This window comes from Neolamprologus multifasciatus, chromosome 20 (genome assembly GCF_963576455.1).
Source record: "Neolamprologus multifasciatus chromosome 20, fNeoMul1.2, whole genome shotgun sequence".
Taxonomy (NCBI): domain Eukaryota; kingdom Metazoa; phylum Chordata; class Actinopteri; order Cichliformes; family Cichlidae; genus Neolamprologus; species Neolamprologus multifasciatus.
The window spans coordinates 35,031,744-35,056,756 of record NC_140458.1 but is presented as its reverse complement, the minus strand read 5'-3'; the positions used below and the strand labels follow the sequence as shown (position 1 = coordinate 35,056,756).

The window sequence follows — 25,013 nt, the reverse complement described above, 5'->3', positions numbered from 1 at the left end:
TGAAAGCATGTGATGGTTTATCTGGAGCAGAGTTTGGAAACCCAAACCTTCACTGTGGTTCCTGCTGTGACAGAAAAAAGCTCTTCTATTGTTAGCTTGGAGGGGCTAAAATTACTATTTTCATGTTGAAGGTTAAGCCCCCCCGAGACCTAGACCAACTGATGTATTTTTTTAAGTACTGGATCTAGTATAAAATTAGACAGTTTAGTTATTTATTGTTTTTTTTTTAATAGATGCAGTTTTATGTGTGTATTGTTATTCTGCAGTAAATGCTACATCGTCTTGCTCATCCTCCCCTCTGTGTCTGAAACTCTTCAGGTCTCCAGGAAAAATGTGTCGACTCGCTGGTGTTTGAGACCCTGATCCCTAAGCCCATGATGCTGCACTATATCAGCCTGCTGATGAAGCACAGGCGCCTTGTTCTGTCTGGGCCCAGCGGGACAGGAAAGACTTACCTAGCTCAGCGTCTGGCCCACTACCTCCTGCAGCGCAGCCGCACTGACTCGACTGAAGCCGGCCACGAGCCCGGTCTGCTGGGGCGCAGCCCTGCTATCACCTTCAACATGCACCGTCAATCACAGAAGGTAAAACCTCATTAAGGAGTTTTGGTGTCTTTTGTTTCTTATTCTTTCACAAGCAAGTATGAAAATATGTTTTCACCTTTTAACAGGAGCTGCAGTTGTATCTGTCAGATCTAGCCAATCAGATTGACAGAGAATGTGGAGGGGAGCTTCCCCTGGTGGTTATCATCGATGATATTAGCGATTCAGCGGCCATCACCGAGCTTGTTAATGGAGCGCTCACCTGCAAGTATCACAAATGGTAAATGACTCTGAGAATTGCTCTGTTTCACCAAAGAATTCAATAAGATTTGTTTAATCGAAGAGTAACACGATTTTCTCTGTTGCTGTTTCAGTCCCTACATAATTGGAACGACCAATCAACCTGTGAAAATGTCGTCTAACCACGGGCTGCACCTGAGCTTCAGGTAGGAAGAGGACTGGATGAAGTACACTCCGTTACTCTGTTTAACTCTTACACAGAAACTAAGTGTTTCTTGCATGTGGCCACAGGATGGTGATGTTCTCCAACAACGTAGAACCAGCCAACGGGTTTCTGCTGAGGTACTTGCACCGTAAAGCTGTAGAGGCTTACCAGGACCAGGAGCAGGACTTGGCACGCCACCAGGAGCTCCTCCAGGTTCTCGACTGGATCCCTCAGCTCTGGTACCATCTGCACGCCTTCCTGGAGAAACACAGCACTTCAGACTTCCTCATAGGTGAGATATTAGCAGACAGAGTGAGCAAAGTCCGACTTGGGTACTTGGGAGAGAGTTGTCATGATAAAGGTATTAGGATAAAGACCTGTTAACAAAAACCTGCCTCCTCCAGGTCCCTGCTTCTTCCTGTCATGCCCAGTGTCAGTGTCAGAGTTCAGGCAGTGGTTCATTGACTTGTGGAACCACTCGATCATACCGTACTTGCAGGAAGGAGCCAAAGATGGCATTAAGGTGAACATGCACACATTTCCAAAACATAACAGTAGTGGAGCAAACAATAACCCCTCTATAACAATACTGCTTTTACTGTGGACTTGTCTTCCTGTCAGGTCCATGGGCATAAATCAGTGTGGGAGGATCCGGTCGAGTGGGTGAGAGGCACCCTCCCTTGGCCCAACGCACAGCAGGATCAGTCCCGGCTCTTTCACCTACCTCCTCCTAGCATAGGTCCACTCAGTGAGGAGAAGAAGCCTCCTAAAGACACACCTCCGCCCAGCACACTGGAGTCAGACCCATTGGTGAGGGATTTCTGTTGTGCCTGGATGTGCTTTAGTCCAGTTTGATTTGCTGAGAGTGGAGAATATTGGCGGGAATACAAACAAATTGACATTGTTTCAATAAGACTGTGAATTAATTGAATTAACTGACCGTGGTGCAAAAAAAGTTCATGTTGCAAAAGATGTGGAGAGTGTAGAGCCTGCAACGCCTCATCTAGCAGCTCACTGTAACATCGTGCTCTATACTCACAGGACTGTTTAAAACTGTCTATCAGTACTAAAGTCTCAATAAATGTACTGAATTTCCTGCAATTGTTTCCTCAACTGAGTCCGTTTATTCTGACACAGAAAATATGTCTTTAGCATTAGAAACACACGAGAGCCTGATTACAAACACTCGGTTCTTTTCAGACAGTCAAAAAGCCAGCGTACACAACGCTGGCAGAGCAGTTATTGGATTAAAAGTTGAATAACTTAATCTCTATTTCCAGCCATATTTCATATATGCAAAGCCAAATCTAACCACACACATGTGTAGCAATCTTCTCTTTGCTAACTCTTCTTCTGTGTCTCCTCCTGCTCCACAGATGGCCATGCTGCTGAAGCTCCAGGAGTCGGCCAACTGCATAGAGTCTCCAGAGAGGGAAGGCAGTCTCGATCCCACTCTGCAGGCCACACTCTGAGTAGACTGTCGATAAAGCTGAGGAACGGTCGACTCTACAGCACGGCTCTCACAAATGCAGTTCAAATGAGAATTTAAAGACTCCAAGATGAACTTTAATGTGTGCTCAGTGAGCAGTTACAAAGCTAAATGTAAAGAATCTACAGAGCAGGAGGATTGTGGACAGTGGACGATGGGTTTGCTCCTCCCGGATATCTGAACATGGGAAAGATGATGAAACCGCTTTGATAGGAAGCTGCGATGATCGCGACGGGGAAAGATGGTCTTTTCTCCCTTCTGCTCTCAGCTGCTCTCAGCTGGGCTGTTGTTGAATCTGCAAGTGCATGGTGACCAAAATAGTATAAAACAATATTACCTATAACCCCGTTGAATATTTGTTCCCTTTGTTTTGTTTTTTACTGCCGCAACCCTCACAACAACTATTGGTGCTTACAGGTTTGTTTTGGAGGCACATGCGTCATTTCAGGAATGCAAACTACAGAAAAACAGTCTGATCACTCCCCAAAAAGTAGGAGCAGCACTTGACTACAGCCAAAATGCACTTTATTTTTTTACTTGTAATAATTGGATTTTAGGAGGCCGTGTCAGTGACTGTGTATCAAAGGGGGGGATCAGCTTGGCCAAATCATGCAGTTCACTAGTAAATCCTCCAGATGGCAGCATCTGTTGATTCCTGCCTCTCTTCATGGTGCGCTTTCAGTCTCACTAAAGGTGCTTGGTAGAACATAACGCACACTCAAAAACACAACTATGAAAAAGGCCTTGAATGTTTTCTTCTTTTCAGTTCTGCTATTTTGTCATTTATCGAATAAACAGAACTGCGAAGCTGCAAAGAGCAACGTGCATGAGGTGAAAACTGAAATGAATGATGATTTCATTTGGGTTGAGTCTGTAAAGAGAATGTCATCATGCGTGGACTCGGTAACCAGTGTTATGCTGATATTATAACCACAGGAAGTGAATTATAAACACAGAGAGAGAAAAAAGTTGAAGAAAAAAAACACCCACAACCTGCTTGTTTATTGAGCACCGTTTCTGGCTCTGCTTGCGTATACTCTGTATTTAGATATCAGTTTTAAAACACAGACTTCTCTTGTAATAGCTGACGACACAGCGCTCAAAGTCTTGATTTTGTAGGATTTTTTGTACCGAGTCATCTTCAGTGATCGCCTGTATGCCGACATTAATCACCCGTGTCATCATCCCTGAAGCAGAAAACTTTAGCAAAAAATAGCCGTAACGTTTTCCTTCCTCTTTCCTTTACTTCCATTTTTTGATTAAAACGTGACTTTCTGCTAATCGTCAGTTTGCTTTTCTCACACGGTTTGAGTTACCGTCAGAAAAGACTGATTAATATTTAAATGTGACTTCATCCCGTTTTGTTTCTTCATCGGTTTGCACATGAAATATGCTAGAGGTAGTAGATGACAGTATTTATTGCTCACGTCGTGACTGTTAACTGAGATAAAGTGAGAAAGTATAAAGAGCGGCGTAAGAGGAGGAAACTGTAGGTTGTTGGGATACTCTGAAAACCCTTAGCTTGACCCTGAAGTACCTCAGACTGCCATACTCTGCCCATATGTTCCTCTACTGCTGTAAAGTAGAGGCACGATGCCTAAGTCTGTGCCTGAAACACAATTTGGCCTAAAAAGCTGCTTTGATCTACCACACAGAGGCCTCGATCTAGAGGGAACATAACCAGTTCCGCTGACCTACTCTGATGTCACTTCCATGTCATCACTTTAATGCCCAAATTTGGGTTTCGAGTGGGTTATCGATATATTTGGAGCCTTTGACAGGCAGTTATGTGATAAGCTGTAAGTTAAGATGATGTGTGTGTCAGTAAACTGCAGTTAATGCGAATGTGTATCATGACTAGGCTGCTTTGCACGATTTGACACCTCGTCTCGTCGTCATTGGGGAGTTGCCTGAGAAACGGGAAGCTGCGTGAGAACAGATGCAAGCCTAGAGATGTAATGTTGATGCATGTATCCCTGATGTGTTTCCAAAGTTTCCTTTCATTGGACCTACCGCACTTAAACCTTATCACGGGAGGGATTTTTAAATAACTGGATATCTTCCTCTTTTTCACATTGTTTTTAAGAGCAGATGTGTGGGGGTTTTTGTGTTTTTTCTTATGCAAATATTTGTAAAGATGTTTTGTTTTTCCTCTTTTGTACATTACATCACTATTGTAAACACTGTAAATAGTCACTGCGTCTGCGACAACAATCACTGAAAGAGATCTAAGAGAAAGTTGGGCCCGCGTATGCAGAAAATGAGCGTCCTCTGTGGTTGTATTGTCTTCCTCCAGCAGGAAGGAGCACTTGGCTTAAAAGTGGGCTCGGTAAAGGTTGTATGGCATGTCTCTATAACCACATTAAATCCCATATGTCTAACATTGAGCAGTTGTTACAATAAAGTCATGCCATTCATCACATCACTACCTGTTTTCTACGTGTTGTTTCTTTATAATCCGCTAGGGGGTGCTAATGGGCCACTACTCAATTAAGTTGAAGACCACTCTCTGATGTATTTGATGGTTTCTTAATTATCAGTTTAATTATCGACAGGTGTGTTACCTGAGTTAAAGCTACACAACTTTTTTCTCCTTATATTTCTTTACCTTCACTCTTCCCATAGAAGAAGATGTGGCTTAAGTGGGTAGGCGGGTGTAGAAGTCATGGGAATGGGTGGAGCAGCCCACCAGCCCTCAGTATATATGTTACCTAAGACTCTTCCACCGCCTCATCCCGAGGAGTTCGTGTCTGCCAGCAAGATGCCGGCCAAACCTGCACCTATCAAGAAGTCACCAGTCAAGAAGGCTGCGGAGAAAGCACCTGAGCCCGTTCCACCCGTGGAGGCTCCACCTGCTGAGGCCGCACCTGCTGAAGCTCCTCCAGCCGAGGCAGCTCCCGCAGCCGAGGCAGAAGCAGCTGCCGCCCCTCCAGCAGAAGACACCCCCGCTGCTGAAGGAAGCGCTCCCGGTATCTTGATAGACTCTTGGGAACGGAGTAGAGTTGCAAGCTAATATTACTAACCGTGACTATGCGTGGGTAGCTCTCGTGTTTAACAGTGTTTGATTTAATTAAGAATATATGCAGACATTTTCTCCCCAAAGTTAGTAAGTTATAGCTTTTGTTGCATCAAACAGCTTTCAAGCGTCCTAAAGCCAGTGATCAAAACTAAAGTGAATGCAATGCAACAAAGTGCTTCCTAATTGTATCAAGTGAGTAGTAACAGTTCAATTGTCATTATTTTTTTTATAAGCACTTACTTTGAGCAAGGCTGCCATCATTTACAGCCTGTAGCACTGGATCAGAAGACACGTGCAAACTGCAGCAGCCCCATTCTCCCCTTTCCACAAAGTTGGGATGTGAATTCCAGGAAAACTTTAAAAAAAAGAAAAAAAAGAAAAGAAAAACCTGAACGAGACCAAGCAGACCGATTTAGAGCAGAAACCTTCCCTTTAAGCAGCTCTCTATATAAGTGACAGGGAACTGAGACGACCAGTTGCTCTAGTTTTAATGGTTTTACAAGCCATATGGTTTCCATTCTTACTTGCTGTAGGATTTCAGCTGTTCCACAGTTTAGGATTCCTTTGTCATATTTTTTCTTTCATATGTTTTAAGTAGGTGACAGGTGTGGACTGCTGGCATGGCCATTTGGGACCCTTTAATACAGAGCTATGTGGAGAATGTGTTGCCGACATAAGCAAGGCTTTCCCTGAAAATGATGTCACCTGAATGGCAACATTTGTTGCTCTAAATCTGAGTAAATTTTAAAAAATACTCATAATTTTAAAAACAAAACAAAAACAACCCTCTAATCTCAGTTTGTCAGGTCACAGATAAAAGACCTAAATGTGTGTGAGCTAAGAAAACGCAGCTGAATTTCTAGATCTTGCATTTTGTTTTGCATGCGACTTGAATTTGTTGGCATGGTGATGTCCCTCCAACAAGTTACACAAACAGTTTTTTCAAAAAGCAAAGGGATTTCTTTTTTTCTTCTTTTTACATTTAATAAGTTGTCTTTGTACTATTTTAAACATAATTTAGTGTTGAAAGGATTTGCAAAACATTGTGTAGTGTTTTAAATTTTACTTTACAGTGTTCAAGTTTCAGATTGTAAACTACAGTGTGTGCTACATAAGCAAAGTACAGCAAACTTCTTTAAAAACAAATCTCTCATCCTTCTACTCCTGTTCAGTAATTTCCCCAAGTTGAGCACACAGGAGGCACAATAGTACTGCCCTGTTAACTGTAAACACCAGCGCTTGAAGCCTTTTTGCAGACTGAAACAAAAGCTGGATCACAAGTTACCCTCTTGTATCAATACTTTATTTTATTAATGTGTTTTTTGGCTTTAAACCTCGACACATGACCCTTAACCTTAACCGATGGCAATATGACAGAAGACAGAGGAGATTCAACAGCTACTAAGAGTAAACTTACACCACAGGCTGTTCGCACACATATGCAAGCTGATATGCAACATGTGTTTGTGTTGCACTGTGCACTTCTTGTGTTTCTGTCTGTAAATGTGTTTGTGTGTTCATCTTCTGCCTTTCTTAGCTGATGAGGTTTTTGTTTGTGGACATTTGGTCACCTGTTTGTTCTAACACAGCTATACCCACACTGCTCTTTCCTGCTGCTTGCTCAATAGAGTACACAGTGATGTGAAAAAAAGCTTTTGTGGGACTCTGTGCATTTGTTTGGAAAGAACAGTTTCCAAAGGAATGAAGAGGGTAAGGAGCAGCCCGTTTCTGGTAATCAAATGCTGGTTAACTGATCATTTGCAAGTCTGAGCACCTCTGTAAAAGCAGCAGTTTTGGCAGCTGACTGTACGGAGCATTCAGATGCTTCTGTTAACACAACGCGAGAATCGTCTCATGAGTGGATGCCAAATTCACCCCAAGGTCAGACTGTGCAATTCTTAGATAAATTCCAAACAACACATCAACATCTTAAATGTTAAAGTTCATGACAGTACAAAAGAAAGCCTCTTCTCTCTTAAAAGAACTTGGCAGCTCATCTTAGGTTTGCTAAGTAGCATCTAAAAAAACCCACAAGACTTCTGGAACGATGTATTTGTTCCAGAGTAGAGATGCTTTGGCTTTTCCCAAATGTGGTGCTGTGTGTTATGACAAACACAGCATGCAAAAGAATCGAGATGTTGCAATGGTCCACTCAAAGTCCTGACCTTCGCACGAATGAAATGCTGGACAGTAGGGCTGCCACAAACAATTATTTTGATAGTCGATTAGTCACCGATTATTTTTGCAATTAGTCGACTAATCAGATCATCATCCATTGGACGTAAAACCTACAGCTTATTGGACCAGCAGCATCTGCTCTTATATAACTATCATTAGCTTACAGCTTTAAGTGTTTAAGGTATGTGCTAACTAAAAATAAAGGCAAGATGATAGTTTGTTAAATTTTAATGAAATTTGCAGATTGTTTCGGTGAAGTTTAATAAACTCATTTCTATCTAAAATATAATGGGACACCGGAGTAAATTCTCGAGCATCTCACACTTCTGATAATCAGCTGTCTGCTTGACATTTATTCAGCTGTGTAAAAACTATAACTTTAATCTCAGCCAAACCGATTTACTCAGGAACAAATAAAATACTAAAAAAGTCAAACAATAACAGTTTTAAGTTATCTAAGTGACTTATATATCATGTTTAACCTGAGTATCGAAAGACGGTGGTGGGTTTGAAAACGATTTGCCAGGAGTCCGGTGTTCTCACTAGTTAGCCTAGCCCCCGGCTAGCTATCAAGCTAGTGGCTAACAGACTTCTCCGAAAACGTCGGAGCGCTTTTGAAAATATGTGGTGTCTTGATAAACTGAGCAGATATTTGAGGTTTACACAGCTACAATCTCGCCTAAAAATATGTTGAACGTTTATTTTGTGACCCAGAAAGAATAATAAGAGTAATATTAAAACTAACTAGCTGCTGCCAGTGTTGGAAACTGAGCTGGGCTGCGCTATGAATTCTGGGACAGAGCTAGTTCTTCTTCTTCGGGGTTTAACGGCAGCTGGCATCCTTGTACATGCAGTGCTGCCATCTTCTGTTTCAGTCCGTTATTACACTCTTAAATCCTACTACTTATTCCTGCGTCTTTTGTGATCTTACAAAGCTTCAAACTATGCCTCGACTATTAAATCAGTCGTCAACGATTTTGATAGTTGACTAATCGTGGAGGCCTACTGGACAGGAGCTTAAGAGAGCTGTGCATAAACAAAACCATGCAAATCTCAATGAACTGAAGCAGCGTAAAGAAGAGTGGGCAAAAAGTCCTCCACAAGAGACTGATTGTCAAGGATTCCTTCAAGTTATCACTTCTAAAGGTGGTCCTGTAATATGACACATATTTAGTTTTCACAAAAGGTTCTGTGAAAACATTCTTTTTCACATCACTGTACGTTTCTCAAAATGCCTAAAAACGTTCAATTACCTGCATTAATAATGTCAAATTGTTCATATCTAACTGGCTTCCCTAACGGCGTTTTAATGCTAGCTACAGCTCCTGCCGCTGAAGATGGTGCTGCTGCTCCTGCTGCAGATGCTCCGGCAGACGGTAAACATTATTGTTATTACAAACAAGTACTTCCCATCATGACTTTCCCAATCTGTGAGAAGGAAACTTCCTGATGCCTTTTTCTCTGCAGTAAAATGGGTAGTTTTGTTTAAAGGTTTGGACATTTGCATCGTTGAATGCTGCTGTACAGAAAAATACTGTGGATAAGTACCAGGTTTTTTTCTTGTATTTGTTTATAAAAATGTAAATATTCTCCTTTTTTTTTTGCTAGCTGCTCCAGTTGAACCTGCTGTAGTCGAGGAGCCACCCAAGGCCCCCACACCACCTCCTGCAGGTAACACTAACATCTGATCCTGCTTTGTGTCAAATGTAGCATTAATCTCCTAAAACAATTATATTCACTTTTATCTTGTATGTAAAGAAATTAAAAAAAGAGATCCTCTTATTTAAAAAGCTGGAAATGATAAATGAATTTGGCTTTAAATCAGATCTTGTATCAACATATTGTTTGGCTGTTTTTCTAATGATTCATTGTGAAAATGAGAAAAATCTTCCATAATAATTATCAATAAAAATAACTGAGTTGCAGCTCCACACATTTATGCATTAGAATGTAAAGCATCTAATTATCCCATTACGTGTGTGTTTTTTAACTGTTTTGTCTATATTAAGAATGCTTTATCAATCTCACTGCACTAAACCTCTCACAGTCCCCACCAGTGCTCCTGTGGACGTCTCTGTGGATGATGTTAACGACTCCAGTCTCACCATTAAGTGGAAGGCACCAGAGACCATCGGAGACTCGGGCCTGGATGGATACGCCATCGAGTACTGCAAGGATGGAAGTAAGTCTGCATATGTGTGTCACATGTATGTGAGAGTGTTTGCTTGCACCTGTCCCCGGCGAGTCAGAGGGCAAATATACTCATTGCTGGGTCCGGGCCGTATACGGCCGGCATCAGTTTACCGGCTGTCGCTGTATCTCCCGACACCGCTTTTAGAAGCACTCGTTTGCTCAGATGACGGCATGCCTTCTGAGATTTCGTCATGGTAGCCAAAGTATACTTCTTATGGGCAGGTTGTTTGTAAACTGGTGTCAACAGGTGATAAACTACTTAAGTTTAATCGAGGGGTTTTTAACATTCAGGAAAATTGCAATAAATAAAAAACCATCAGGAGGAAAAGCGGATAGTTTGCATTCTTTTCATAATATGTGATAATGACCCTAAAAGCCTCTCACTAACACAGATCCTTGGTTTCCCAACAGCAGCAGACTGGGTTGTAGCTAACGAGGAGCTGACTGCAGCTAACCGATACTGCATCAAAAACCTGAAAGCGGGTGATTTGCTGCGTGTGCGCGTGGTGGCTGTAAACCCCGGTGGCCGCAGCGAACCTGGAACCCTCGCTGACCCTGTGCCAATCCGCGAGGTTGTTGGTGAGTCATTATTGCACCTCACTATCAGGCAACTTCCTGTAAAGTTGTCTTTTTTTGGACATGCAGCACTTACAAGTTAGTCTTCATAGAAAGTGTCAAACCAACTCTAAAAACATCTCATAATTCCTAAAACGTTTCTTCAAACCTTTGTTGCTCCCGTGACATTATTCTGTTTGGAGAAGGAACCACGCAAATGCTAGCTTGCACAGTACAATGAGAATTTCTATTTCATAGCGAGAATCAACACAGAGAAAATGCTGTTCAACTCTGCACAAGATGTCCCGCACCAAAACCTTACAACGAAGCTTTCCGTTGCTGTGCAGCCACCTGGTAAAACGACTGTCTCCAACTCTTTATCAGGAGCTCTAACGTAGTTGTAACTTATGACCTATCCTTAAAATACTCATGTTACAACCAGTGAGGTAGAGGTGGTATTAACTGCCGGTGCCTCAGATGGATTGCACAGATGCAAGCACATAAATTGCAAAGGTGCTGACAAGAGCTTTCATTAGCTGTAAGTCATGCTTTCATTTGCATGTACGCACATCTTCAGTCAAGACTGCTGCTCGGTACACTTTCAATTTACAGAATGTTCCTGTAATTTTATACATCCATGAAAATATATAACTAAACTAAATATAACTAAATAAATATAAAACTAAATTGCACTAAATCAATTTGCAGCTTTGGTCCAGACTATAATAGCACTTAATATACAGTAATGTTTCTTTGTAATTTGCTAGGAAAATGGGAAATAGCTGCAGCATTTTATTGAAATATCCACACATACATGTAAATACTGCATATAAAGCAAAAACAGAGTTTGCACAATTCTAACAAGGTTAAAAGTCAGTATTTGCTATGAGCACCTTTATTCTTCAACGCAGCCGAAACTCTGTTAGACGAACTTTCTTGTAATTTCTGTGAGCACTATTCAGGAATCAGGGCTTCTTGAAGGACATCCAGCTGTTCTTTGGACGTTGGCTGCCTTTTGTTCTGTTCTCAGTCAAGTTGATCACACACTGCTTCAGTCATGTTGAGGTTCAGTCCATGACTGAAAGTGTCTGTTTTTCTATCCAGGAATGCTTTTACATCTCTGGCAGTGCTGCCATTGAGATGTTTTACAGATACTAATGTGTGATGGATCAAAATCTTACTAAGGTATCTTGAGAGGTTGCTCTCCATAAATTTTTTGAGTGATATGTTTTTATTGATTAGCATTCAAATATCTCAGTGAAGACAGAACAAAGATTTACCACAAAGCAAGAAAGCATGAGACAAGGCTAATCAAAAGGTATTGGCTGAAGCATTTGCTTATTACGCCAACCCTTTTAACAAAAGATCTTTTAGCATGCAGCTCCTGTACACAGGGCTCGAAGCAAATAATAAAATTCAATTCAATTCAATTTTATTTATATAGCGCCAAATCACAACAAATGTCGCCTCAAGGCGCTTCATAGATACAGAGAAAAGCCCAACAATCATATGACCCCCTATGAGCAAGCACTTTGGCGACAGTGGGAAGGAAAAACTCCCTTTTAACAGGAAGAAACCTCCAGCAGAACCAGGCTCAGGTTCTGCCGGAAATCACCTTGTTGGTGCAAAAATACAATTTTATGTCTATCAAACTGGGATGATCTGATATCCTCGTGTTGGTGTTGTTCCCAGATCATCATGAAAATGTTGTTCCAGGTTCAACATTGCAAGTGACCAATCACATTATTGTGACGTTATTCTTTTGCGCACCAACCCATTCGTGCATTTATGAAATTCCAATGTTGCAAGGACAGTATCAATTCTGCTTAGCGTTTATTAAAGGGTCAGGGTTAGGGTCCGTTGATCGGCGGACAAAGGCGGTTTCTCGCAGCTTAAGTACAGTTTTTTGTTTTACGCCGGTTTTTCCCGAAGTCGCAAAAGTATGACATCACAACATTCTGATTGGTCACTTGCAATGTTGATCCTGGAACAACCTTTAGTATGATGATCTGGGAACAACACCAACACGAGGATATCAGATCGTGCATCAAACTGTGTTATCTTTGACCTTTGTGTTACTTTTTGTGTCTTTCTAAAACTTTGAAATGGATAATTATTGCTCAAGAAAGCAAAATGAAGGCTGACTCGAGATTTTTGCACAGTTCTGTATTTCCGATAGTTTGGGACATTCATCCATGTGTCTGTGAAACAGTCATTCATTTACTTATCACTGGGTCACAGTTTACTCAAAAAAAGGCCCAAATAGGCTGTTATTAGTACTCATTAGCAAATATTAACATGCTTGCCCTAAGATTGTTATATTAGCATGACTACCACGGGAAACATGTTAAAGCTTGACTCCAAGCACAAAAACAGACTGCCTAGTACTATATAACTAATAATGGATGCAGCCTTTTTGCTTACGATTGCATCAACGACTATTCTTTCCCCTTTGACCGATGCATTCTTGTTAAAAATGCAAAAATGTTCTGGCTGATGGTCATTATGACCTTTGTAAAATCCCTTACGTTAACTGTTGCTTCACTATTGTGGTGTGCTGTGTACTGAGAAGTGCAGCTCCAGAATGCACAGAGACTCTCTTCACCACACGTCGCTCGCAGCACTTTTTCTGTGGTTTAAACCACAGTTGGTTTACTTTCCGTAGTTCTGATTCTGAACCCACACACCGACGTAGCGCCGACCTGAGTTGACATGCCCCAGTTACCCACAGCTTACTGTCTCCCGGCGTATTTCCTGGTTGGTGAAACATGAGCCTAATTGTTGGATTCTGTGTGGCTTGTTGAGGTTAAATTCAGCTGTGTGTCAGTCACAAGCTGTCCGGACCAGACACCCATCCACAGGTCTAAGCTTTAGAGGAAGACATGCTGTCCTACATATGCTGAAAGCCCCCTACAAAGACATTTTATCCGGAGACAATGGCAGATTATAGATTCCTTGCGGGGGGGACTTACAGGCTGCTGGATGCCACAATGCCTGCAACACTTCGGGGCATTGCTGGGAAGTGTGCTGATTAGCAAGGATTAGTGTTTGAGCCAAATCTGGAGGCAGCCCTGATCTACTTGGGAAATGGTTGTTCCAGAAGCAAGATCCCATCCTGAGCAGCAATGATACGGTGACAAATGTAAGAGCAGGAAGGCAAGATATCAGGTTAGATTTAGTGCATCAGAAGGAGAAGATGTAAATACTCTCATAGCTAGAAGAAGATGGGAGTGGATGTGGTGCCCAATGGGAGGGTAGTTTGAGTGGATTAGGAGAAGCAGGCTGTAGGGGGGTGAATGAGGTGAGGGAGGGCAGGAGCCTGGTGGTTTTATTTATCCTCTAAGCCCAGAGAGCTTTTCAGACATTTGCTGCTTATGCAGAAACATGTGAGAGATGCTGTTCCTGACACTTAGCACTTGGCGTGAAGGAAACCATCCAGCAGAGCTCAGCTAGATGTCTGCGATGCAGCTTCACCTGTTTGATTTTAATTCACATCAGGAGTTGCTGCAGTCGTCTGCAGATGTGATATCACCACCACTGCTCAGCTGAAAGTGTTGACATGTATTTGTGGTTTCTTTGGGCACAGCGTGAGGGCTGTGCTTTCAGGGTTCAGTCTTTCTTGTCACTAAAGCTATTTTAGGAGCTGCTGGTTTGAGGTCTTACTTGCTCGGCTCTCCCTGCCTGGATACGGCACTTTTCTGTAAGCACGCAGAACCTTTGTTTAGATTTCACATCATTCTTTGTTTTGTTTGGTCCTGCAAAAACTGGGTCATGAGGCATAAGCACTTAAACGGTGGCTTGAGTGTGATGATGTATCAGGTTACTTGCATCAGTATGGAAAAGATTTTATGTTTGCTTGTTTTTATGTTTTTAAGGAAATGTTTTACATTGAAAAACTGAAGTGAAAGTGCGATGAGCTGACGCTGACTTTTTAAAAATCTTTGATCATCAAGTTAGTTTTTAATTGTATGCGTTTCGCACACATCGCTGTTTCAGATTAGTTTTGTCCTGCTAACAGTGCATTTTCCTCTTTCTAAAGTTAAATACACATTCAGACTGTCAGCTTCTCGGCTGTTATGACTATTTTTCTGTCATGAATTTGCATAGTTAAACTGTTGTGGGTTAATTTTAGCTGTTCAATCATGTTCTTGTAGACTTTGCAGCAGCAGCTGCTCTATTTAGGTCTTGTTGACCTGCCAGTCTATGCATGTGTGACCACACTTTAAAGAGTCTGACAGGGTGTGTATACACCGTGCTTTATGCTGTTAGCATGTAATGTTAACTGTTAACAGTAAGTAAGTAAATCAGCAGCAAATCTGCTCAGTCAGACTGTAGGAGACGGACGAGGTGAAAAATAAACATGCTTGATTTGACTTTGCAGACCGTCCCAAGATCCGCCTGCCTCGGGCTCTCAGGTCCCGCTACGTCAAGAAAGTCGGGGAGCAGATCAACCTCGTCATCCCGTTTCTTGTAAGCTGACTTGTGTCGCTGCATTAGTGAGGAAACATAAAAGGCTGACAGATACATTTTTGAACACTTCGGTTTCTTTTGCTTTTAACCGTTTCAACTCCTTAGGGAAAGCCTAAACCTGCAGTGTCCTGGCTTAAAGACGGTCAGCCTGTGGATACCAAGAAGGTCAATATCAGGAACAGTGACAAGGACAGCATCCTGTTCATCCGCGGCGCTCAGAGGGAGGACTCTGGTGTTTATGAGATGACCCTAAAAGTGGACAGCTTTGAAGATAAAGGCACAATTACCCTCCAGATTGTGGGTGAGTGACACACGAGACAAAACAATCTCATTTACACAAAGAATATGTGAACGTGTCAAACTGTTGATTCACGTCAGGCCTTCCTGTTAAATCTGCTCAGCTGGCTTTGCAGCTGGCGTGTTGACTTCCTCGTTTCTAGACTTGTGACTCTCTCTGGGTATTAGCCAACATAAATGACATCTCTGACAGAGAGCTTGAGCTTTGTGCCAGCTACTGTGGAGCTTAAAATACACACAGTTTAAATCGATGGTTTTCTTTTGACGTTTCATGAAATTGTTAAAGAAGTGGACTCATTATGATTGTGATACTTACAGTAATGTGTTTCCTCAGAGCGCCCTGGTCCTCCTGTTAGCATAAAGCTGGTGGATGCCTGGGGCTTCAATGCTGCTCTGGAGTGGACTCCACCCAAGGATAATGGCAACACAGACATCACTGGATACACTGTCCAGAAAGCTGACAAGAAGACTGGGGTACAGTAGATATTTACTCAAACTGCACAAAACCCATATGTTGCACCAGATCAGTGATGTTGACATGAATCTCAGAAACCCAGAGCATCACTTTTTATTCATAGTTTGAGGTCGATTCGCCCCACAGGACACAGAAAGATGAACTTTTATGTGCATTTAACTCTGTTTTTGGTGTTTCATTCAATATGATGCAGTCAGAGTGAAGCCTTACTGCAGCATATTGGTCTGTTTTATAAAGGTTCTGTATTATTGGTGAATTTCAGATTAACTCTGAAGTCGGAATTAACAAATTCAACAATTCCCAATATCAATTTTAACAATCAAAGATGGCAGCAGTGAATGTAACCAGTAGTAGATATCTAAATCTTTTCATTTGTACAGCCACTGTTGTGTGTTTGTGATTTGCTAATAAGACATTTGCAGAGCAGCCACTATTCAGGATGTGCTGCAGCGGTGCTTTTCAGAGCAAAGCATTGTGCTGTATTGGTAGTGATGCATGAAGGACTCAACCTTGCTAAAACCAAAACAAATGCTTTTTCAATTTCTGCAACAACTTCTGACGTCCAGGAAGCTGGAACGAGGCGTAAATGTTCTATTTACAGAAATGCACTAACCAGAATGTTTGTGAAAATGGTGAAAATGGTCTTTGTTGAAGTTTTAGTGAAACAAAGATGTTTTTCGCTTTACAATGAGCAGCATTAGAACTTACAGAACAAAGCAGCCACTGTGGCCTGGTGTGATTAAATAAATATTTAAATTGTGTGTGAGTGTAGGCAGGGCCTTGAAGGGACTTCACATATTACATTTCACACGTCTGATCCGACTGTCTGCTGTCTCGTGCAGGAATGGTTCACTGTGCTGGAGCACTATCACAGGTTAAGTGCCACCATCTCAGACCTTGTCATGGGCAACTCGTATTCCTTTAGAGTGTTTGCTGAAAACAAAGTGGGCGTGAGCGAGAAGAGCACTGTGACAAAGGAAGTAGCCACCATCCAGAAGACAGGTGACCCCCTGAATGCACGCAGTACTTTAATTGGTCTCACATCCGTTTGTTTCTGTTGCATAAAGTTTTCGTGGCACAGCTGCAGTACGAATGGATACTTAGATTTTATTGAGCTGTGGTTAGTTGCAAGAATCTGAAGTGGAGACTTGAGGAGTGGGAATGACTTTGGCACTGCTTTAACATTAGTGGATAGCTCTCTTGGCAAGTGCCCTGCTATTACTGAAATAAATTTAAATAGGCTGTGAAATCATTAAGATGATTACCATAGTTGTGTTACAGTGTGTTTTATTCTTTAAGCAAATGTGTGTAGTGGTTCCACTTCTAAACATAATGCAGTAAAAAAGAGGATCTGCACTATATCTGCTCATAAAAGCTTAACGCTGCTTCCTTTACAGGTATTGTCTACAAACCTCCCGAGTACCCGGAGCACGACTTCAACGAGGCTCCAAAGTTCACCACGGCCCTCAACGACAGAGCCGCCACCGTGGGATACACCACCAAGCTGCTGTGCTCTGTTCGTGGGAGTCCTAAGGTTAGACGTGCATTACTCTCGTTTATCAAAAAGGTTTCATTCATATTTTGCTCAGTATTTTATGATAGTTTGTCTTCTTAAAACATTTGTAATTAGACGCCTTAGACTTTAGGGAACTATTATGACAGTGGTTTAATATTAGAGCTCACGTTTTTAACAACAAAAACACCAACATCTTATATAAACAGCAGTGTCTATACAACAATTTACTGATACTAGATCTTATCAGTTGGTATGATGGTGGTATCCTAATAGCTGACTGGATATTTAGAGCTCATGCTCACACTAAAGGTACAAACCAAGGAGGACACAGGGAAGCATCTGCTGGTTATAAATAGAACTGGCCTATTGAGATTTGGGGGACTTTCCATATCACACAAACATGGCTAATGTTCCTTTTTGAACTGAAACGGTCTCATTCTCACCAGAAAACCTCACAAATGCCCTTTAAATATGATATTAATGCCACAGTTAAAGAAGGATGCACTCTGGCTTCCACTGGTATGTTTATGGGGATTTTCAGAATGTGTCTCACTGTTTGGCAGCGACTGCTTGGGTTAAACTTATCTTTACAGTTGTCTGACAGATGCAGGCAGATTAAGTGGCAGTTCAGAATGGAAATGCAGTTGATTATTCGTCCTAGCTGTCCTTGGCTTTTCTCCCAGGACAGTAGCAGTTAGTCGCCCTCAGTGTTGGGGAGTAACGGAATACATGTACCGCCGTTACGTATTTAAAATACAAAATATGAGTAACTGTATCACGTTACAGTTACCGTTTAAAAAGGTGGTATTTAGAATACAGTTACTTTGTTGAAATAAATGGATTACACGGCGGTACTTCCCTGTTTCATATTGTGGCGGGTCAGGACTGTTTGGGTTTTGTTTGACAGCTACGTTCTGTTGTTCCAGGCGGCAGCGTTACGGTTGCCATGGTTACAGGGTGACGCTCTCTCTCTGCGTGTTTCCTGGGTGAGAGAGGCCTTGTTGTTGTTGTTGTGCTAAGCTAACAGGCAGAATGCTACAGGTATAGCTCTAAAGAATGTAGCATCATGGGCAGTGTAGTCCGTGCTGCAGGGAGAATGGACTGCCATACACGTTATGTGTCTGTGAGCGAGGGAGGGAGAAAAAGGAAAAGTACGAGCTGTCATCGAGCAGAAACGGGAGCTGGAAGCATGTAAATATAATAATAACCACTGCAGCCAAGAAGAGTGCCTGAAGAGCCCAGCTGTAAGTAAGCTATTAAGACTCGACTGTACACCGTGTTCGTGTTTTCCTCTGAAACAATAAGTTCTGTTGGAGCAGCCTTTCAACGCCTCTCTCTGTCTCTGCTAGCAAAGTTGACCCAGACAACAAAGTAAAGCTAGTTTTCAGCTACGAGCCCGACACGAACCCACCGTATTAGCCAGAGGTCCCTTTACTACGGTTCGGAGCCGCGGACCTTCAGTAACAGTAATAAATCACAGCAATAGTACATTCATGTAGTTGTAAACAGCATGATAATATATTAAGTAATCCAAAGGATTCAGAGTATGTTACTCTCATTGAGTAACGTAACGGAATACGTTACAGAATACATTTTGGGGCATGTAATCTGTAATCTGTAATGGAATACATTTTAAAAGTAACCTTCCCAACACTGGTCGCCCTGTGCGTGCCGGTGTAGATGAGACAGAGCTAACAAATTTGGTACAGCAACGTTTAGTATGTATTAGTCATTTTATGACTGTTCGGGACAGTGAAACTTATCACATCTAAGACAAAGTCTGTAGCTGAGAATAATGAGAAAGCAATTTTCCTTCATGTTAGTATCTGTAGACTGAGAGCTGTCCTTGCCAAATAGGTCCTTCTTGCCTTTCCCTGTGGTGTAAAAAGATTTCTCCAAGTAGTTGTATCACCTGTATGTCTGCTTAACCATGCGTCCAACAATCTGTCGTCCTCTGCTTATCCAGCCACTGGGCATAGGGCGGGGGCGGGGTACACCTGGTCATCTACTTAACCGCTGCATGACCGATACTTTAACTTCATGTCTTTACATAATCACTGTAAATTGAAATCTTTCATGCTCCTGTAAGCGGGCTTGAAGTGTGTTGTAGCATGTGTTTATCGAGCCACCTCCTCCTCCCTGGCATGGAGTTCAGTGTTGAGAGTTCCAGTACAAAGGCATGCTCAGTAGTGTGATAGCTTGTCCTGTTGTCTCTGATAAAGAGCTGTCACATAGAGTAGGGCACTACATTAAGGGGGTGAGAGATGCGTGATAAGGAGGGCGGACAGAAAAAGAGACGGTGATAAGAAGTATAGATTGTTCTCCTTTCATGGGTGATTGAAGATGTGTTTGTAACACACAAAGCACTATTTTTGCCGTCCAAACAGACCACAGCTGTAGAACAAGTTTAAATAGCTCGCTGTGTACCAAGCAGACAGGAAAGAAAAACCACGACAGTTTAAAGTAAGAAATGTAAAACTGAAGTGGAAACAAACACATCAGTGCAGCTACAGAGGCGGACCACCAATGTCACCAAAAGTTGATTCTGTTCATCTGGACGTAGCGTTTTTTGGGAGAAACGTTTCGTCATCATCAGGTGACGTCTTCAGTCTCAGCTGACTGCAGGTTTCAATCTTATAAACAGTACATTTACATAATGAATGAAACCAGCCCACTGAAGGAACAAAGGGCTGTGAGATCAGTTCCTTAATCATAATTATGCAAATTCTCATGACCACTGATCAAAGACCACTGATCAATGGCCATGAGTCCCATTCACAGAGTTGGGGAATGGCTGCAATCACAGCATGTAAGATGGCGAAAGATGTACCCTTAGGCCCCCTCCTCGATTCAGAGATGGTCTTTCCCTTTTCACGTAAATGGCCTCCTTGACTCCGCCCTCAAACCAGCGTTCTTCCCTGTCCAGGATGTTACATCCTCATCCTTGAAAGACTGTCCACTGGCCTGTAGGTGTAAATAGACTGCAGAGTCCTGGCCTGACGAGGGAGCTCTTCTAAAGAAAAGACCTTCTCTTTTAAAGACCAGTTTGAAACGGTAGGGAAACATTCACCAAGTATTGGCAGGGGTTTGTTAGGCTTTACTGAGACGTCAGTTGTGTTTGTCACACAGGACACATTCAGTCAAAACAGAATTGGTCTGAAAATCAACCTTTAACCTGTAGAAATTACTGGATTTCTTTGCATTTTCCCTATTTCGCCATTTAACCATTTCTCTGGTGACCAAGTCTGTTGCCAGGCCAACAGTTCTCTAAGGCTTTACATAGGTTAAAGAGCTAACGTCGAAATCAGCATGTTCAAATATACACAATGACAATGTGACCAGTGTGTATATTTGGGAGGTTAGTTTAGTCTTGGGGAAATCTGAAATAAACTAAGGTGCACAAAACCTGGATGTCTTTAATTAACTTACAAACATAAACTAATTTTGATATTTTGTGGCAATCGCGCGAATAGTTGTTGAGTATTCAGTTTGGAAGTGGTAGACCAACTGACTACCTTAACCATGCTTCATGGCCAAAACTGTCACACTTCTTAATGTGTCTCTATTAGTCGTGTTTTTATGTCCGATGAATATTCTCATGTTGCAGAAGATCAACCTTGTAGATCCCAGCTGCTGTTATCATGATAATACATGCGAGATGTTGATTTTCATTAACATCAGTCTTGGTAATTTTGTGGTAAAGTTAATTTATTTTGTACATTTTTCTCTCATGTCAGCCTAAGATAGAGTGGTTGAAGAATCAAATGGTCATTGGTGACGACCCCAAGTATCGTCAGATCTCCAACCAGGGCATTTGTTCCCTCGAGATCCGAAAGCCCTGCAGCTTTGATGGTGGTGTGTACACCTGCAGAGCTAAAAATGCCCAGGGAGAGGCCACCGTCTCCTGCAAGCTCGAGGTCAAACGTATGTATCTACCTTTGATCAAATGGGCAAATATTTCTACATTTACTCTTAAACTGTAGTGAATTACTGTAACTATAAAAATACATTTACATCAATTTGAAAAGTTTTTTAACCACAGCTACATTTTTGTTTCCTAAACAGAGGTCATTCTTCCAGATGCTGAGAAGGGGAAATAAACTATTATCTAAACTTCTAGAGGTGAGTTCATTAGCAAGGTGAGCAATGTATTAAGGAACTGGGTTGTCAGACAGTAATATGTCCCAGTAAATATACAAATAATGCATAAAAATTGAGCAAATATATATTTATAATCCAGCTAAACACAACTCACCAGCTATATCATCCCCAACATATTTATTAAATAATTATAATTTTCCAACTAGTCTCGTCTTTCTGACTACAGATTCTCAAGAGATCAAAATAGGCTTTGCCTAAACCCTCACTATAAATACCTCAGTAACATAGGACACTGTGAACATTCATCTGTAAACAAGCAGACATATTTCCCCGGTGCTTTGCATCTACATGTACTGTTTTGTTTCAGTTTGTATTTATTGCTTTGTTTACTCTTCGAGGTGTCTCCCTATTTCTCTGTAGGCGGCCTGTACTGTAAGTTCTTGTGGTACCACTTGGCCATGAAAATAAAACCACTGACTGGCAGTCATGCTACTTAGACACATCCCACTCACGCTTGCGACTAGTGCAAACTGCCATGGCACGATTTTTAACTGGCAGAAGGAAATTCGACCACATCACTCCGGTCTTGGCCTCTGCATTGGCTTCCAATTGAATTTAAAGTTATTTTATTGGTTTTTAAATCTCTAAATGGTCTGGCACCTGTTTATTTGTCTGACTTGTTGAAGCCACATGTCCCCATTCCTGCGCTTCGGTCAGCAACTGTTGCTTTCTGTCCCAAAGTCACGGCTGAAACTTAGGAGACCGAGCTGTTACGGCTCCGATGCTTTGGAAAAGCCTTCCTCTCCATATTAGACAGGCTACATCAGTGCCAGTTTTTAAGTCCAGATTAAAAACCTATTTTTATTCCCTGGCTTTTAACTCTGTGGGTAACTTTTTATTAATTTTATTGCTATGTCTGGTTTTTGCTATTTTATTCCTATATTTATATTTATTGTTATATATATTCTTAAAGTGCTATATAAATAAACGATGATGATGGCCTCTCCCTGTATGCTATGCAACATCACTATGACAAAGTATTTGTCATTAAAGCTTTCACTGGCAAACCCAGTTTCTGAGTTCCTGGCACAGTTGTCATTGGAGATGAAATGGGACAGACTGATAATACCTGCAGAGCCACTGAGCAGCCATGAGCTGAAGTGACAAACTCATCAGTTTAAAAGCAATGCCGCTCTCGCTCTCCTCTTCCCTCCTCATCTCATGTCTCCTCTCAGCCTTTATCCTCTGTGCATTTTGTACATTGCAGCCCTGCTTTTAGATGTGGTAATGTGGCGAGGATTAATGATGGCTAAAGAGAAATACCAAATCTGATGTTTTCACTGCTTTTTTTTATGCTATTTATATCCTCACTCTTAGACTGCCACATTTGTGTTTTGGTGTTTTAATCACTCCAGTGGTGTAGACTTTCACAGGGAGTGCTCAAAATTTCATTTTAACTATTAAGATTCACATCAGTTGATGGCTCACTCTGCTGTTATTTTTGTGCACAGCCTGTTGTTAAATTTCAAACAGAACATATTTATGTTGCTTTAGCCTGCCTAAAGTTTCATGCTCACCTGCAAGCAGCTTTGCAACCCACTTTACATTCTTTTTTTTCTGTATCTGACTTAATCAGTGTCAAATCTCTTGATACCTGCTGTGATGGTGTTGCTCTTTCTGCTATGTGCTTTGTAGGGATCCTGACGAAACTCTAACTGATTCTAATTAAAAAGAACCACTTGTGATTGAATGTTGCTGTTCAGCTCCAATTAAATGTTGTAATATGCAATATAGGAGAAAAACCATTGTGCATTATTTTTGCACTTTGAACGGTTAGAGGAGTAAAGTTTCAGTGTCCTTCTTAGTTGTTTGACTTGAGGGAATAAAATAGTTGCTATGATACACACACACACTTCAAACTTGACCTTGAGTGTGGTCGGGGACACAAGTGTCTTCACATCATGCTGTTATGTAAATGGGGTCACATAGCTTTCTACTCCGAATGCAACTTCAGTGTGTTTGGATGGGTTCACACCTGTATTTATGTACAGCTGTCCTCTTGTGATCAGATTACTGAAAAAGCGTGTAAACTGTGCCCTATAAATGACGTGATCCTGCTTATAAGTCTCTACAAGGTGTCAGTATGTGATCCCATACAGCTCAGCCATACATGGGATGTCCCCGCATGGGGAGAAAGAAGGATTAGGCAGGATTGGGCATTGGGTGAGAGATAGGGGTGATGTCAGCGCAGCACTCGACAGCTTCTATAAATGACTCCAGATGATCTGACACGCAGCCAAACTCTTCACATTACCATGAGTCAACAGGCCGAGTGCTGTGAGAAGAGAGGAGAATGGGCTAAGAGAGCAGAAACTGAGGCAGATAATCCCTGATGGAAAATACGCACTAAAGCAATCTCACACATAAGGACACACCCAGACCTACAAGACAGCGAGACCTTAAACGAACGGTCGAGCTTCCTATCAGAATATTTCTGATTAAAGTGATTACCAATATCTCATGATTCCACTTAATGTCTTCTTACTTTAATTATCTTTCCACCTTTCTTTGGCTTTAGAGGACCAGCAGAAGTCCAGGTCTTATGTTTTAAGGTAAGAGTTTGTGTGTGTTTTATATCCTGTGTGGTGATAGAAATATGACTGCATGTGTGCAAATCTTATAAATCCCTCTCTTATTTCTTCCAGAGTGTTTGAGGAGGTGCAAGCTGGCTGTGCGGCAGTGTGTACATAATGAAGAAATGGGCAGAACACCATACCAACATCTCCATATCTATTTCACATCAGACACCCTGACTCTCCCACTCCCTCCAGCATGCATGGAAGATCCAGCCCATCCCCGTTTGTATGTTATTTCAGTTGGTGACATGTATGTAAAGCTATATTTACCATGTTTTTTCTGTTTGTTATAGTAAGTATATATATATATGTACTGCTCAATGAAACAGTAAATCCTGGGAGATGCAATGCCTGTAGGGATGTTAAATAAAGGTTATATTTTATTATATGTTATGTGATTTTCTTTTTAAAAACATACATTTAAAGATGCTTACGATACAGTGTCCCATATGGTGTTAGAGTTATCTACAGTTATTAAGAGATTCATAGGATTTTAATAATGAGATTTCAAGTTGTTATCATTTAGTGAAACAGCCGTTTGCAGACTGGTTCTCTGGCATTTTGATGACAGTCTGGTTATTCTGGTGGTACAGTGGTGCGTACTGTTGTTTCTCAATAAGACGTTTCTAGCCTTCGTTAAGTTCCTGTTCCTGTGACTTAGTGGGTTTCCAGGCTTCCTCTCACAGCCCAAACATACAGTTAGGTCCATTAATATTTGGACAGAGACAACCTTTTCTAATTTTGCTTCTGTACATTACCGCAATGAATTTTAAATGAAACAACTCAGATGCAGTTGAAGTGCAGACCTTCAGCTTTAATTCAGTGGGTTGAACAAAAAGGTGACTGATTTGGCAGTTCAAGAATATTCCACTTCTTTGCTTTAATAAACTGTGTTGCTTTGGCTGTATGTTTTGGGTCGTTGTCCATCTGTATTATGATGCTGCCCAATCACTCTGACTGCATTTAGCTCAATTTTGAGCTCAATTTGTCTCTGAACACAGACAGACAAACAAACAAACAAACAAACACTAGTGCCCCAGTGACACTGGCAGCCATGCATGGCCAAGCCCCCGCTGTGTTTTACAGATGATGTGGTA

The 25,013-nt window shown here is 41.6% G+C and overlaps 2 protein-coding genes across 14 annotated transcripts in view; both read left to right on the top strand.

The window, feature by feature from the left end:
• nav1a (neuron navigator 1a) overlaps positions 1-4,901 on the top strand; it is a 98,987-nt gene extending 94,086 nt beyond the window's left edge. For all 9 annotated transcript variants that reach the window (XM_085147050.1, XM_085147049.1, XM_085147052.1 and 6 more), the window contains 7 exons: positions 319-584; positions 671-822; positions 917-988; positions 1,074-1,279; positions 1,392-1,510; positions 1,609-1,797; positions 2,364-4,901. In XM_085147050.1, the coding sequence (XP_085003176.1) occupies positions 319-584; positions 671-822; positions 917-988; positions 1,074-1,279; positions 1,392-1,510; positions 1,609-1,797; positions 2,364-2,459 (1,100 nt within the window). In that variant the 3' untranslated portion in view covers positions 2,460-4,901. The remainder of the gene's footprint in view (positions 1-318; positions 585-670; positions 823-916; positions 989-1,073; positions 1,280-1,391; positions 1,511-1,608; positions 1,798-2,363) is intronic.
• A 107-nt stretch (positions 4,902-5,008) lies between these two features.
• Positions 5,009-24,823, top strand: mybpha (myosin binding protein Ha). 5 transcript variants are annotated; one of them, XM_085147068.1, is made up of 14 exons: positions 5,009-5,445; positions 8,990-9,049; positions 9,282-9,338; positions 9,712-9,855; positions 10,281-10,445; positions 14,803-14,891; positions 14,997-15,192; positions 15,523-15,662; positions 16,506-16,665; positions 17,061-17,197; positions 20,917-21,103; positions 21,245-21,301; positions 23,859-23,892; positions 23,986-24,823. In XM_085147068.1, exons 1-12 carry the CDS (start codon positions 5,142-5,144, stop codon positions 21,277-21,279), a joined length of 1,674 nt encoding a protein of 557 aa, XP_085003194.1. In that variant the 5' UTR covers positions 5,009-5,141; the 3' UTR covers positions 21,280-21,301; positions 23,859-23,892; positions 23,986-24,823. The 5 variants fall into 5 exon arrangements, with proteins under 5 accessions (XP_085003194.1, XP_085003191.1, XP_085003192.1 ...); XM_085147065.1 differs by having other exon boundaries at positions 10,278-10,445; XM_085147066.1 differs by having other exon boundaries at positions 9,282-9,344; positions 9,721-9,855; positions 10,278-10,445.
• The last annotated feature ends 190 nt before the right edge of the window (positions 24,824-25,013 follow it).

Coding starts and splice junctions, on each gene's coding strand:
- mybpha (XM_085147065.1), top strand. CDS start 5,142: ATGGGAATGGGTGGAGCAGCCCACCAGCCCTCAGTATATATGTTACCT. Junction 9,050..9,281: donor TGCAGATGCTCCGGCAGACG/GTAAACATTATT, acceptor TTTTTTTGCTAG/CTGCTCCAGTTGAACCTGCT. Junction 15,193..15,522: donor AATTACCCTCCAGATTGTGG/GTGAGTGACACA, acceptor GTGTTTCCTCAG/AGCGCCCTGGTCCTCCTGTT.